At 35.4% G+C, this 11,102-nt stretch overlaps 2 protein-coding genes across 4 annotated transcripts in view; one reads left to right on the top strand and one right to left on the bottom strand.

The window, feature by feature from the left end:
- Positions 1 to 372: 372 nt before the first annotated feature.
- On the bottom strand, positions 373 to 2,601 carry LOC144958865 (NADH dehydrogenase [ubiquinone] 1 beta subcomplex subunit 3-like). Its single transcript, XM_078891119.1, has 2 exons — positions 2,363 to 2,601; positions 373 to 1,100 (listed from the first exon to the last, which is right to left on the bottom strand). The coding sequence occupies exons 1-2, from the start codon at positions 2,488 to 2,490 to the stop codon at positions 938 to 940; spliced, it is 291 nt and encodes a 96-aa protein (XP_078747245.1). The 5' UTR covers positions 2,491 to 2,601; the 3' UTR covers positions 373 to 937.
- A 36-nt stretch (positions 2,602 to 2,637) lies between these two features.
- LOC144958864 (7-methylguanosine phosphate-specific 5'-nucleotidase A-like) overlaps positions 2,638 to 11,102 on the top strand; it is a 28,099-nt gene continuing 19,634 nt past the window's right edge. For 2 of the 3 annotated variants that reach the window (XR_013642530.1, XM_078891118.1), the window contains exons 1-6: positions 2,649 to 3,038; positions 5,380 to 5,478; positions 5,813 to 5,882; positions 6,231 to 6,277; positions 8,178 to 8,263; positions 10,097 to 10,186. Coding sequence is in view for 1 of the 3 variants with exons in the window: in XM_078891118.1 (XP_078747244.1) it covers positions 3,006 to 3,038; positions 5,380 to 5,478; positions 5,813 to 5,882; positions 6,231 to 6,277; positions 8,178 to 8,263; positions 10,097 to 10,186 (425 nt within the window). In the remaining 2 variants the exon portion in view is untranslated. Of the gene's footprint in view, positions 3,039 to 5,379; positions 5,479 to 5,812; positions 5,883 to 6,230; positions 6,278 to 8,177; positions 8,264 to 10,096; positions 10,187 to 11,102 lie in introns of all 3 variants that reach the window. The other variant, XR_013642529.1, reaches the window with a different exon arrangement.

Here is an 11,102-nt window from a genome sequence, read left to right as displayed (position 1 = left end):
AAAATAAATCAGAATGGGAAAATTATTGGTTACATCTGTGACGATTTTCATATGGCTGGTAAGCAGAGGGTTAAGGCCACACAGTGCATGAGATAACGTCATATGTTGAAGGTAAGAAGCAAGGACTATACCAGTGCGCCACTCTGAACAAATTAATATCTTTCTCTTGAAAAAAAAAATCCCTCCCCCCCCCCCCCCCCCAACCAAAAAATAAAAAACACTATAATTATGCTCAACTAGGATTTCACACTTTAAACTTTGGATTCAATTTTCAGTATCAAGTTTCACAGACAAAATAGCAGATTGAGGCAGTGGGGCAGATTTTTAAAAAAATATCTTTCCTCCATGATAAAAGGGAGACAACAATAATAATAGACAAAAAAGAGGTATTTTGTTTAATTTATTTTTTCTGTCTAAGATAGTACATTTCTTCTACCACAATTGATCCAGTCAATCCGGAATTTCAATTCTATTTACAAAAAAAATAAAAACCAGAAATCCCAGCAACAGCTTGGCACATTCAACACCTGAAATAAATCATATTGCTCACATACGTCACTCGATATATTTAACAAATGCACATCCCCATAAATATCATGCAATTCCATTTCCAGGCTAAATCAAAAATTATTCCTCAAATATTGTAAAAGCTTTATGTCAAACATAAATGCCCGCCTCACTTTCCAAAATAAGAACTTAAAAGAGTATGTACTCTCTTTTAAATCATTTGTAAGTCCTAAGTTCACAAGTTCTGACACTTGTCAGAAACAATAAATTACTTGCTATACCAGATCCAGTTTCTACATGAATCAGTATTACAAATCTAATTTGACTGATAAACTCTCCATCCGCCCCTTCCAATCTATCAAACCTCATCCTCCCAAACAGACGACACACACTCAAACAAAAATGAAGAAACATGAAAATAATTTCATCATCAATGGTGTCCATGCTGATCGCCTTTGTTGGTCGCCTTATCGTAGAGAACCGTTACTGCCATGCCTGCTAGTGCAATGCCAAAGCCCCTGAAGGTAAATTTGACTGCCATCTGGGGCCATCCCATTTTGGAGTGTAAACCTTTGAACCGCCAGACTTCATTCCTGAATTGCAAATACAAAAATGATAACATTTTAATGGAGGGATAGCATGGATCTATGCGACAGTGACAGTAATGCTCAGTCTGCAAGTCATTCAGTTTATATAGAAAAAGGATAAGAAGAGAAAGCGGATGATGATGATAATGATGATGATGAGGAAGAGAAGGAAGAGGAGGAACAAGAAGAAGAAGAAGAAGAAGAAGAATACTGGAGGACAAGAATATGCGTTTTGTACATGCTAAAACTGCATATATGCTTATTAGTATTGGATTTGAAATTCACTGTGCAAAACTTAAAACATCTTTTTTTTTAATGGTCATTTTTATCAACCATTGGCCTTTAATATCATTGTGAACTAAATAAAACTCATCCAGTGGTCATGTGGCAGTAAAGTTGAGTAAAGAGCACTGATAATAAAATAATGATATAGAAGTATAAGCAATTGGATTCACATAAGTCTCCTTTTCTTTTCAATCTCTTACTAAATAAGCTACAGTACTTGATGGATTCTAGCATGGGAGTAGCTAAAAAGCTTGAGCACACACTCAGACTGTGTGCTTGCTTTTTAATTATTCTTTTTAGAATAGACCTATACTTTTTGAGATCGGAGTGGGGATTAATTTGACAATTTTCTAGAAAGGAACCAAAAGAGAGAGAGAGAGAAAAAGATTTTTTTTTTTTTAAAAAAGGAGGGGTGGATGGGACATTTATCATTTGGAACGCTCTGTAGAAAGAAGACGGGAGAAAAGTGGCGGAACCAGAATTCGAACACACAGCGTTGATTTCCACACACCTTCTAAGGAAGACGACTCAACAATTCGGCCATGACAACAGGATGAATGTCGACACATATTGTGGATATCTAGTAACCTACTACTTTCCATCGACTGATCTATTGTTGGTTAATTTTATGTTTTATTGATATTTTACTGACTTTAATTTACTTATTTCTATGTGCATTTCGAAACTTTCCATATATTCTGGAATGTGGATAAATGTTTAAAAGAGAGAAGTTCAAAAAGTGTCTGTGAAAAACCGTCCATCGTTATGACTGACAGTGTCGAGCCTTTTCTTATTCAATTCGGACTGACTATTTTCACCACTTATTCTCAGACATGTCTGAGCGTTTGGTTATTGCCAGATAGGGTCTGCCAAAATCAAGAGTCCAGGCTGCCAATAATCAGTGGGAGACACGTCTGAGAATAACGACAGCCTCTGAATTTTGAAAAAAATAATATCAACAATCTTCTCTTAGCCAGCCTAACCTGACCCATGGATCTCTCAGACCCTGAGCAGCTAATCTCCGCTGTAACATGTCAAGCTCTGGAATTCCCTCTGCTTTGTAACTCCTCCAATCTGGAACCTGGTGAGGTGGTCCGCTTCCTCCTCCCATTTCAGATAAAATGAGATGGTTTGACGGTACTAAAAAAAGGAAATGCACAAAACTTATATATTTATTTGACCTTTCCCTTGATGTTTTGTAAAAGAGAAAGTAGGTAAACCGGAAGAGGCCTTCCTTGACTTCACTCTTCGTCCTTCAGAGATTAGATTACGTCGCCTTACCATATAAGGACAATCAAAACAAGGGATCAAAAACAAGTTGAATGTCGAGGACCTTAGTGAAGTTTTTGAGCGCTTGAGGAATTCCAGACCTCTACATTTAAAAAAGCCTTATTTGCGCAGCATTTTAAATAATACAGCCTGAAAGCATTGCCCTCGATTATTATTAGTCCGCAATGGACATTAGGAGGGTCATTTGAATTTGACACACCAAACTGAAACTGCCGAACCCTACCCAAATCTACCAACAGCCTCACGTCCTCCTTCCACATAAAATTAGCTCTCTCACACACTGTGACTCAGCCGACTTTGAAAACTGTTTCAGGAGTGCTGCACTTTAACCCTAGAATGCCTGCAGTGCCATCGTCTTTGCGTGAACTGGTGAGTGCATTTTTAAATCCTAGACTAGAAGTCTTTTTTTTTTTTCCTTCCATTTTTTCCACTGCCACTGCATGCGCGCCATCTCAATCCAATCTCATGACTCATAAGAAATTAGAGAATGAGGTCCCTCAAGGATCTGTTCTGGCGCTACTGTTGTTCAATGTTTTAATGCCTACATTAGCGACATGCCGAACACTTACTCAAAGTAAAGTGTGGACCCGTCTCAAGAGCGTACCAGGGAACACATCATCAGACTTCCGACTCAAACTCAAAGCCTACTTCGACAACTGGTACATGAAGATGAACACTTCGAAAACCATGGCCACTGCATTCTACCTAGGCAGTGGCTGGCACAACCGTAAACTGAATGTCCTCGTCGGGGACCAACTTCCATTATGAGCCGCATCCCAAAATTCCTGGAAGTGACAGTGACAGTGGCACTGGACCGCAGCCTTACTTATCGGGTGCATATTGAAAGAATTGCCTGGAAGTTAGAGAAATGCAACAGTCTTCTGAGGAAGCTGGTGGGATCAACTTGGGGTGCTAATCAAGCGCTCCTGAGGACGTCCACTGGGGGAGAAGTTGCACCAGCAAGAGGAGACATTTGGTGGCAGCCAATCGACTTCGGCTGAGAACCTGCTTAACGGCAAAATCACCTCACCAGTGGTGGCTTTCCACCTGTCCAATATGGACTCGTTGTGGTAATGAGCCCGAAATTGCAGAGCATATAGTTGAATGGTATGTTGTGACGAAGCTTCTGGGTAGGTTTGCAGTACGGAACTTGCTGATTGGGTCGATTGTCATTATAACATAGCAAAAATGTGGATCTGGTGACAAGGTCATGCAAAAAATCAGACAGAATGCTTTAGGAGAAACACAAAAATGATTTATTGTGCAAAGGACAGCCCTTGAACCTCACATAAAAGTAGAGAGACTTGACTTACTTGATTTATTACTCTTGGTCCCTCTGTGGGCATGGGGCTGCAGCAATACTCTTCCAGTGAATTCAGTCCTGGGCCAGCCAGCTTCTTCAATTGAGGACAGGACAATCCTGACGCTCTCATTTCTGTGACCATGATCATCTCCGTGTTTCTATGTAGAGTGAGCTTCATGAGAAAATGGTGTCTTTTTTTTTTCAAGGTGATTATTATGGCTATATTTAAGTTAAATGTTTCTCAGACATTCAACCAATTGGAGAGCAGGTTTGGTCAGTTCAATTTTCCAATTCAGTCAACGCGAAGATCCACAAAATAGGGTAACTCAAGTTTGTGACAACAAGATATGAAGTGAGTAGAAAAGTGCCAGAAGACAATAGAGAATAAAAAAATTTTTCGCGGCGGTGGTGGGGTTTGAACCTAGCCTTATTGGTACGACAACTCCGCCTGGCAGGTGGGAGCGTGGCTCTACCGTGTGAGCTATCCACGAACACAAGTTTAAACCACCGATTTATGATGGCTTAAATAATTAAAATGCAAATTTTAAATACTTGTAATATTGTTACCAGTATTGGAAAAAAACGAAATACAAATGTGAAAAATGTTTTTGAAAATTGGGAAAAAGATTAAGAATGGTGTTGTTAAATATTTCCATACCAGTCCGAATATCCCTGGACTTAGTTGTTAAGATGTTCGACTTGTAACTTGATCCGGGTTCAAATTTTGCAGAGGGTGACTTTTAAAAAAAAATATTTTTGGACCAATGCTTTGGTTTTTTTTTCATCATTATTTGTGTTCTGTATGTATGTTGGGTTTTTGTTTTCTTTTCAGTATTTGTTATAATATTTGTTTACACAATCCTTGACGTATTTAAACATATTGGCCAAATAACCCTGTGAATATTTGGGCAATGTTTCCCACATAACCACTCGCTTTTTTTTTGCTTTTTTTTGTAACAATGGGAGACTTACCTTCTTTAAATTCTCCACTTCGGTGACTAGTGCTCTATTGTATGTTTTAGTTCTTGCCAAGATTTTTCTTATTTTTAGAGGTGCCTTATATCAAATTATTAATCAGTATTATTATCAGGCCTGTAAATTTGCTTGTATTTCCGGCAATTTCGCTCCGCTGGGAAAAAAACATTTTTTCATTTTGCCTATTGAATTGCTAAAATTCTAAAAAATAATCTGGGAAATGGGGATCTTTTCTCATGTCATATTGAAAAAGCTTCAGCTTCAGGGGGGTGTTGTCCCCCGGACCCCCTAACAGGGCTCCGTCCTGGACCCAGACCCAAACATCTCGAGGATTTTCAGGCAATTTTTTCAGGGGGCAGATGCAGGTCTGTATTATGATACTGTCATTATGTCTGATTTTCATTTTTGATTTCTACTTCTTTTTTGCTGTAGGTGCCAGAACTGGCTCAGGATCATGTTCGTATGAAGAATCCATTATATGTTGAAAGGGCCGTCAAGACTATGATGAAAGATGCTCACCACAAATTGCAAGTAAGAATTAAAGAGTGGAAAAGTAGAGAATGGTAGTAATAATGATAATATTTTGACATTAGAATCTTTAAAATAGTTTGTGTGACTTAAATCACTTATATTATTGTCATTACATTGATTGAAAATGTTTGTATTTATGGCAGTACCTTTGCGTGTGTAATGAAAGAGCTTTTTCTGAATTATTTTTACCCTTATATATGCTGTTTAGAAAGAAGACCCCCCCCCCCAAAAAAAAAAAAAAAAATAAATAAATAAATAATTGTGCATTTAATGGAGCTTAGGGTATTGTAATTATAACATTTTATTTTATTTTTGTAATGTTGTATTACTACAGGTTGTGGCAGACTTTGATCGCACTCTGTCCAAGTACATGGAGAATGGACAAATATGTAGCACCACCCATGGTGAGTAGATAGTGATAAAAATCCTCAGATTTTCAAAGTTAGCCGCAGAAATTTTTTCGCTCAATACTAGAGGTAATTAGTTTGTTGTTGTTGTTTTTTTGTTTTTTTAATTTACAAGTTTGTTTTTTTTTTTTTTTAATCTCTTTAATTTGTGTCTTGTCATAAATATGTGTAAAGATTGTTTTTAGGGAATAAATGAGCCCAAACAAAGTTTAAATTTTGTAGGTTTGTTTTATATTTGTTTTTTTTTTTTGTTTTTGTTTTTTTTTTTTAATATAAAGATAAAGATAGTATTTCAGTTAGATTGTATTTCATATCTGTTCATTTTTACTTCTTAATTTTATACAGGTGTCATAGAGGAGAGTGAGTTTATGCCTGAGACTTTTAAGATAGAAGTGAGTATTTTTCCTTCATTACCCTTTATCCTTCTATTTCCGCTTATCTATCAAAAGAACTGTTCTTTGCAATCTAGCTATATAGTTATCTATCTTTCTTTCTATATCAATGTCTGTCTATCATCGACCTACTTTCTCTCCTTGTTTTATACGATATATGCTATACAACATTATATCGAGCTTTTGTATAGCGCAATATCCACTAAACGTGCTCAAAACGCTTTACAAGGGGTCCCTGACCAACAGTAATATGTAACATGCAGGACGCGACATGACGCCTGTTAGGCGATACTACAATTTTTTCGGACAGAGACAACGCTGTTAACAGTCAGGTACTTATTTTACAACTGGGTACGGTAAGAGAATGTGAGTAAAGAGCCTTTTCCAAGGACTCAACTATGCGCTGAGTGAGCCTCGAACCCAGGACCTTACTATCCGAAAGTGAATGTCATACCACTAGACCACATAGCCGCACAACATTCTTTTTTCCTTTACCCATCACGCATAGGACGAGGTCAGAGAAAGGAAAAGAGGTCACTCATTTACTCTCTCATCCAATCAGGAACTAAGTGAACTCCAATTTCTTAAGTCTTGCCAAAATGAAGAATTGACATTGTATAGGTTGGGATGGCGTTTATGATCTGGCATCTAGATCACACAGGTAGCTACTAAAATTGTTATCCAATAAGATAAATTTTTCTGATTTATTAATTTTGAATAAGACTTACCTACTTACTTACTTACTTATCTGAACCAGCGACCACCTGAGCTCTAGCCCTTCGGTCTTGTGCCATGACGTAGAAGTTAGACGTACCTGCTAACCCTTCTGCTTTTAGTGGAATCTGTTTTATTTTCACTCTTCCTTCCCGTCATTCTAACATTCAGAATTGTCCAAAAATAATGATAATGAGGAAGTAAAGGAGAAAAAATATTATGTTTTTAACAATTGCCAAATGGTAGTAAATAGGAAACTTCTTTCCCCCTTCCCTTTTTCCATTACCTAACACGTGTAATCATTTTGCCGGTTGTGCAAGAATATTACCTTTATGTGTTTGGTGGTAAAGTTGTTGGTAATTTTGAAAGGGGATTATCTGTTGGTAACAAATTCATATTTTCTAATGTTCTTATTCCACTTTTCGAATATGAAGGGTTGGCAGGTCTGATAACATCTAACCTACAGGGTCAAAGGTGACACTCATGGGAAGATTGATTATGGGATTTTTACATTTTGAGCAATATTAAGGAAAAACGGTCCATCCTGTAATTTTTCATAGTTTTCTTTCTCACCTATTTAAATTGTCCAAGACAAATTTCGTTCAACACACAAGATTAATTTTTAATTTTAACCCTTTTTTAATCTTACAAAGAATAGAAGCATCTTTAAATAAAAGAGGTCTAGTACTTTTGTTTTTAATGGCATCCAACCAGTTATGTCAAAATCTTTTTATAATGCGAGAAAGCCGACTTGTCCTTATAACTGACCATTCAAAAATACAACTTAATACTATTATTATCATCATTATTATTATTATTATTATTATTATTATTATTATTATTATTATTATTATTATTATTATTATTATTATTATTATTATTATTATTATTATTATTATTATTATTATTATTATTATTAATGTTATCGTAATCATTACATCTGATATAGTATGTTTTAGTCAAACACCTTGGAAAACAAGAGAAAAAAAAAATTCAGCAGGGAATGAGTCCTTATGTAGTTGTAATAAACTTGTAGTTGACGGTTTTGTCAATATCAAAGCGCATGCGTAAAATTGATGTCGTCATCTGCAATTTTACTTTCCCATAATAATCTTGTTTCTAGTATTAGCATGTTTTTTTTTGTTTTTTTGTTTTTTAATCTAATCATAATTTTTAATGTTTGCAGGCTCTCAAGTTAAAAGACTACTACTTGCCGATTGAGTTTGACCATTCCAAGTCTGTGGAGGAAAAAATACCCAAGATGATTGAATGGTAATGTCCTAGACAATAATCTACTGCTTAAAGCAACACATTTAAGCAGCTGAAACTTTAAAAATAAAGAAAACTAAGATAATAATTTTTTTAAATATGAATAATTGATAGAGCGCCAATTTCCACGTGCGTTTTCAATGGCTGACATGAGAATTTTAAGAACATTAAATGTTACAATTTTAAGAAAATTAAGTGTTACAATTGTATATGATCTATTAAGTTATTGCTGATACCAATGGAATATGAAGTTTTTCAATAACAAAATAAACAGATCTCAATAGGTAAATGAAAGGCGAAATTTTTATCACAAGAAAATCAATATATGATATTTGAGAGATTAAAAAAACAGAAATAGCTCTCAAATGTTATTTTAGTATGGCGATCACATCTCCATAATAGATGCATCTTCCATGGCCTGTGATATTGATTTGAAGCCTCTTTCAGTTACATAAAATTACCAATGCTCATAGTGGTTCATATCTTATTGTGAGATGTTGCACAGTGGGCAGGATAGGGAAGAGAAGAGAATTGGACATGGAGACACTGCTTTGATGATGTTCTGTCATGTCTCGAGTTATTACTGTCGCATGCCATTCATTTTTCCCCCCTCAGATTGGAAGTTCCTATTTAAATTTAAAAAGAAAGAGAAGCCTTTTAGTACATCATATGTCATTGCTGAGGCAGATAGAATGTGGATAAGCTATCAAACATCATAATAAAAGTCTGTCAATGCAAATCACCTATGCCTGTCATCTGCATTTTTTGCCAAATTGGGACCTAAAATTTGCCAAAATTTGCCAAAAGAAACCACAAAATTTGCCAAGAAATTTGTCAAAAAGACCAAAATTTGCCAAAAAATTTGCCGAGGAGAACTAAGCGTTTCATTAAAAATTAACATGCAATACAGAAAAATATATATATAAAAGACAATTTATTACATTTAAGGAGGCTGCATTTATTAATTTAATGAAATGACTGTGAATAGCGTTGTTACAAAGATTTTAAAGGATTATTATCCATAGAGAGTAGCTTCCCTTGGTTTGGGCCCAGGCAAAGCTGCAACATTTCTCAAGTTTCGCACTTTTTTTTTCGTAATTTTGTTTTTGTTTCTTTTGTTTTCCCAAAATTTGCCACGCGATTTGCCAATTTTCCCAAAATTTGCGGATCGCCCTGATATTTGCGGCCGCAAAAAATGCAGATGACAGCTATGCTGTTCAAATACGAATCGATCCTTTTGTGAAATTCAAATGGTTTCTGTATCTTGTCATAGATCATAGCAAATTGTTGCTACACTTTAGATGAAGTGCTGGGTTTTTAGGGGTTGTTTTGTAAAGCTAAAACATAATTCCACTTAATGACTGGAAGTCAAGGAAACATCCTCTCCTCCAATCAATGAAAAATATCAGATAGATTTAATGTTAGACACATCATGTTTTATGCTTCACAAAGACTATATTTTATTTGATATTATTTTGGAATCAGTAAATGAATGTATCTGTCCATGAGGCTCAACAAAAATAAATCCTACATTTTATTTATCTAAGCTAGATAAAGCAGTTATCACAAAGCTGAAGATAAATTAATCAACACAACTGAAGGTGTAACTTCAAGGAGGCCGATGTAATTTTTATTATGAATGACATCAATATGTCAGATATTTCCTTGTTCTAAAATAGCAAATTCTCTTTTTTATTTCAAATCTTATCAGCCATTCTGACTCATTATAATCACCTATATCACGATAACACGATTTTGAATCATGTTGTTTTTATTTTACATAACAATCACCATCGTTAAATTTATTTTTATCATCATGATAATCTTCATCCTCAGGTGGACAAAAGGTCATGCCTTGTTCATGTCAGCTGGTTTAACCAAAGACAAACTTAGTCAAATTGTAGCCAAATCAAATGCTAAACTGAGGTAAGAAAGACATGATGCACGAGCTCCTTACCCTGGAAGCTCAAAGATTGATTCTTCTTCTTTCCTCCTCTTCCTCTTCCTTCTCCTCCTCCTCCTCTTCTTTCTCCTCCTCCTCCTTCTTCTTCTTCTTCTTCTTCTTCTTCTTCTTCTTCTCTCTTCTTCTTCTTCTCTTCTTCTTCTTCTTCTTTCTTCTTCTTCTTCTTCTTCTTCTTCTTCTTCTTCTTCTTCTCTTCTTTCTTCTTCTTCTTCTTCTTCTTCTTCTTCTTCTTTCTTCTTCTTCTCTTCTTCTTCTTCTCTTCTTCTTCTTCTTCTTCTTCTTTCTTCTTCTTCTTCTCTTCTTCTTCTTCTTCTTCTTTTCTTCTTCTTCTTCTTCTTCTTCTCTTCTTCTTCTTCTTCTTCTTCTTCTTCTTCTTCTTCTTCTTTCTTCTTCTTCTTCTTCTTCTTCTTCTTCTTCTTCTTCTTCTTCTTCTTCTTCTTCTTCTTCTTCTTTCATTTCTTGCATACAGTCTCTGGTATATTTTCACAAGTGATACAATACCTAAGTCTTAAATGCGCAACATTATTCTTGAATTTTCCTACACCTGTTGTTTCAATAATTATTGGTGATACTTTATTCAACATCCAAAAAGCAGATGGAAAAAAAAAGGATTGATGGCCGTCTCTTGTTTTTGAGTTTGATATATGAATTATTTTAGAATGACCATTCTATAACACATCTGGTTTTGCTTGATTTGGGTCAAATCCACGTTCAACACATTTCTATCCAAAGCAGACCAAAAAATTGCTATTTTTCAATTAACACAATAGACACTAGAATACTTGTTTACTTACTTATCCGAATCAAAGACCGGCTGAATTATAGCCTTTCAGTCTTGTGCCATTAGAAATAGAAGTTTCAATTTGCTTTACAAATAAA

The sequence above is a fragment of the Berghia stephanieae genome, chromosome 13, assembly GCF_034508935.2.
Source record: "Berghia stephanieae isolate SIO BIC M18660-M18661 chromosome 13, UCSD_Bste_1.3, whole genome shotgun sequence".
Lineage (NCBI taxonomy): Eukaryota > Metazoa > Mollusca > Gastropoda > Nudibranchia > Aeolidiidae > Berghia > Berghia stephanieae.
Note: the sequence above shows the minus strand (reverse complement) of the source record. Positions and strands in the feature narration are given on the sequence as shown.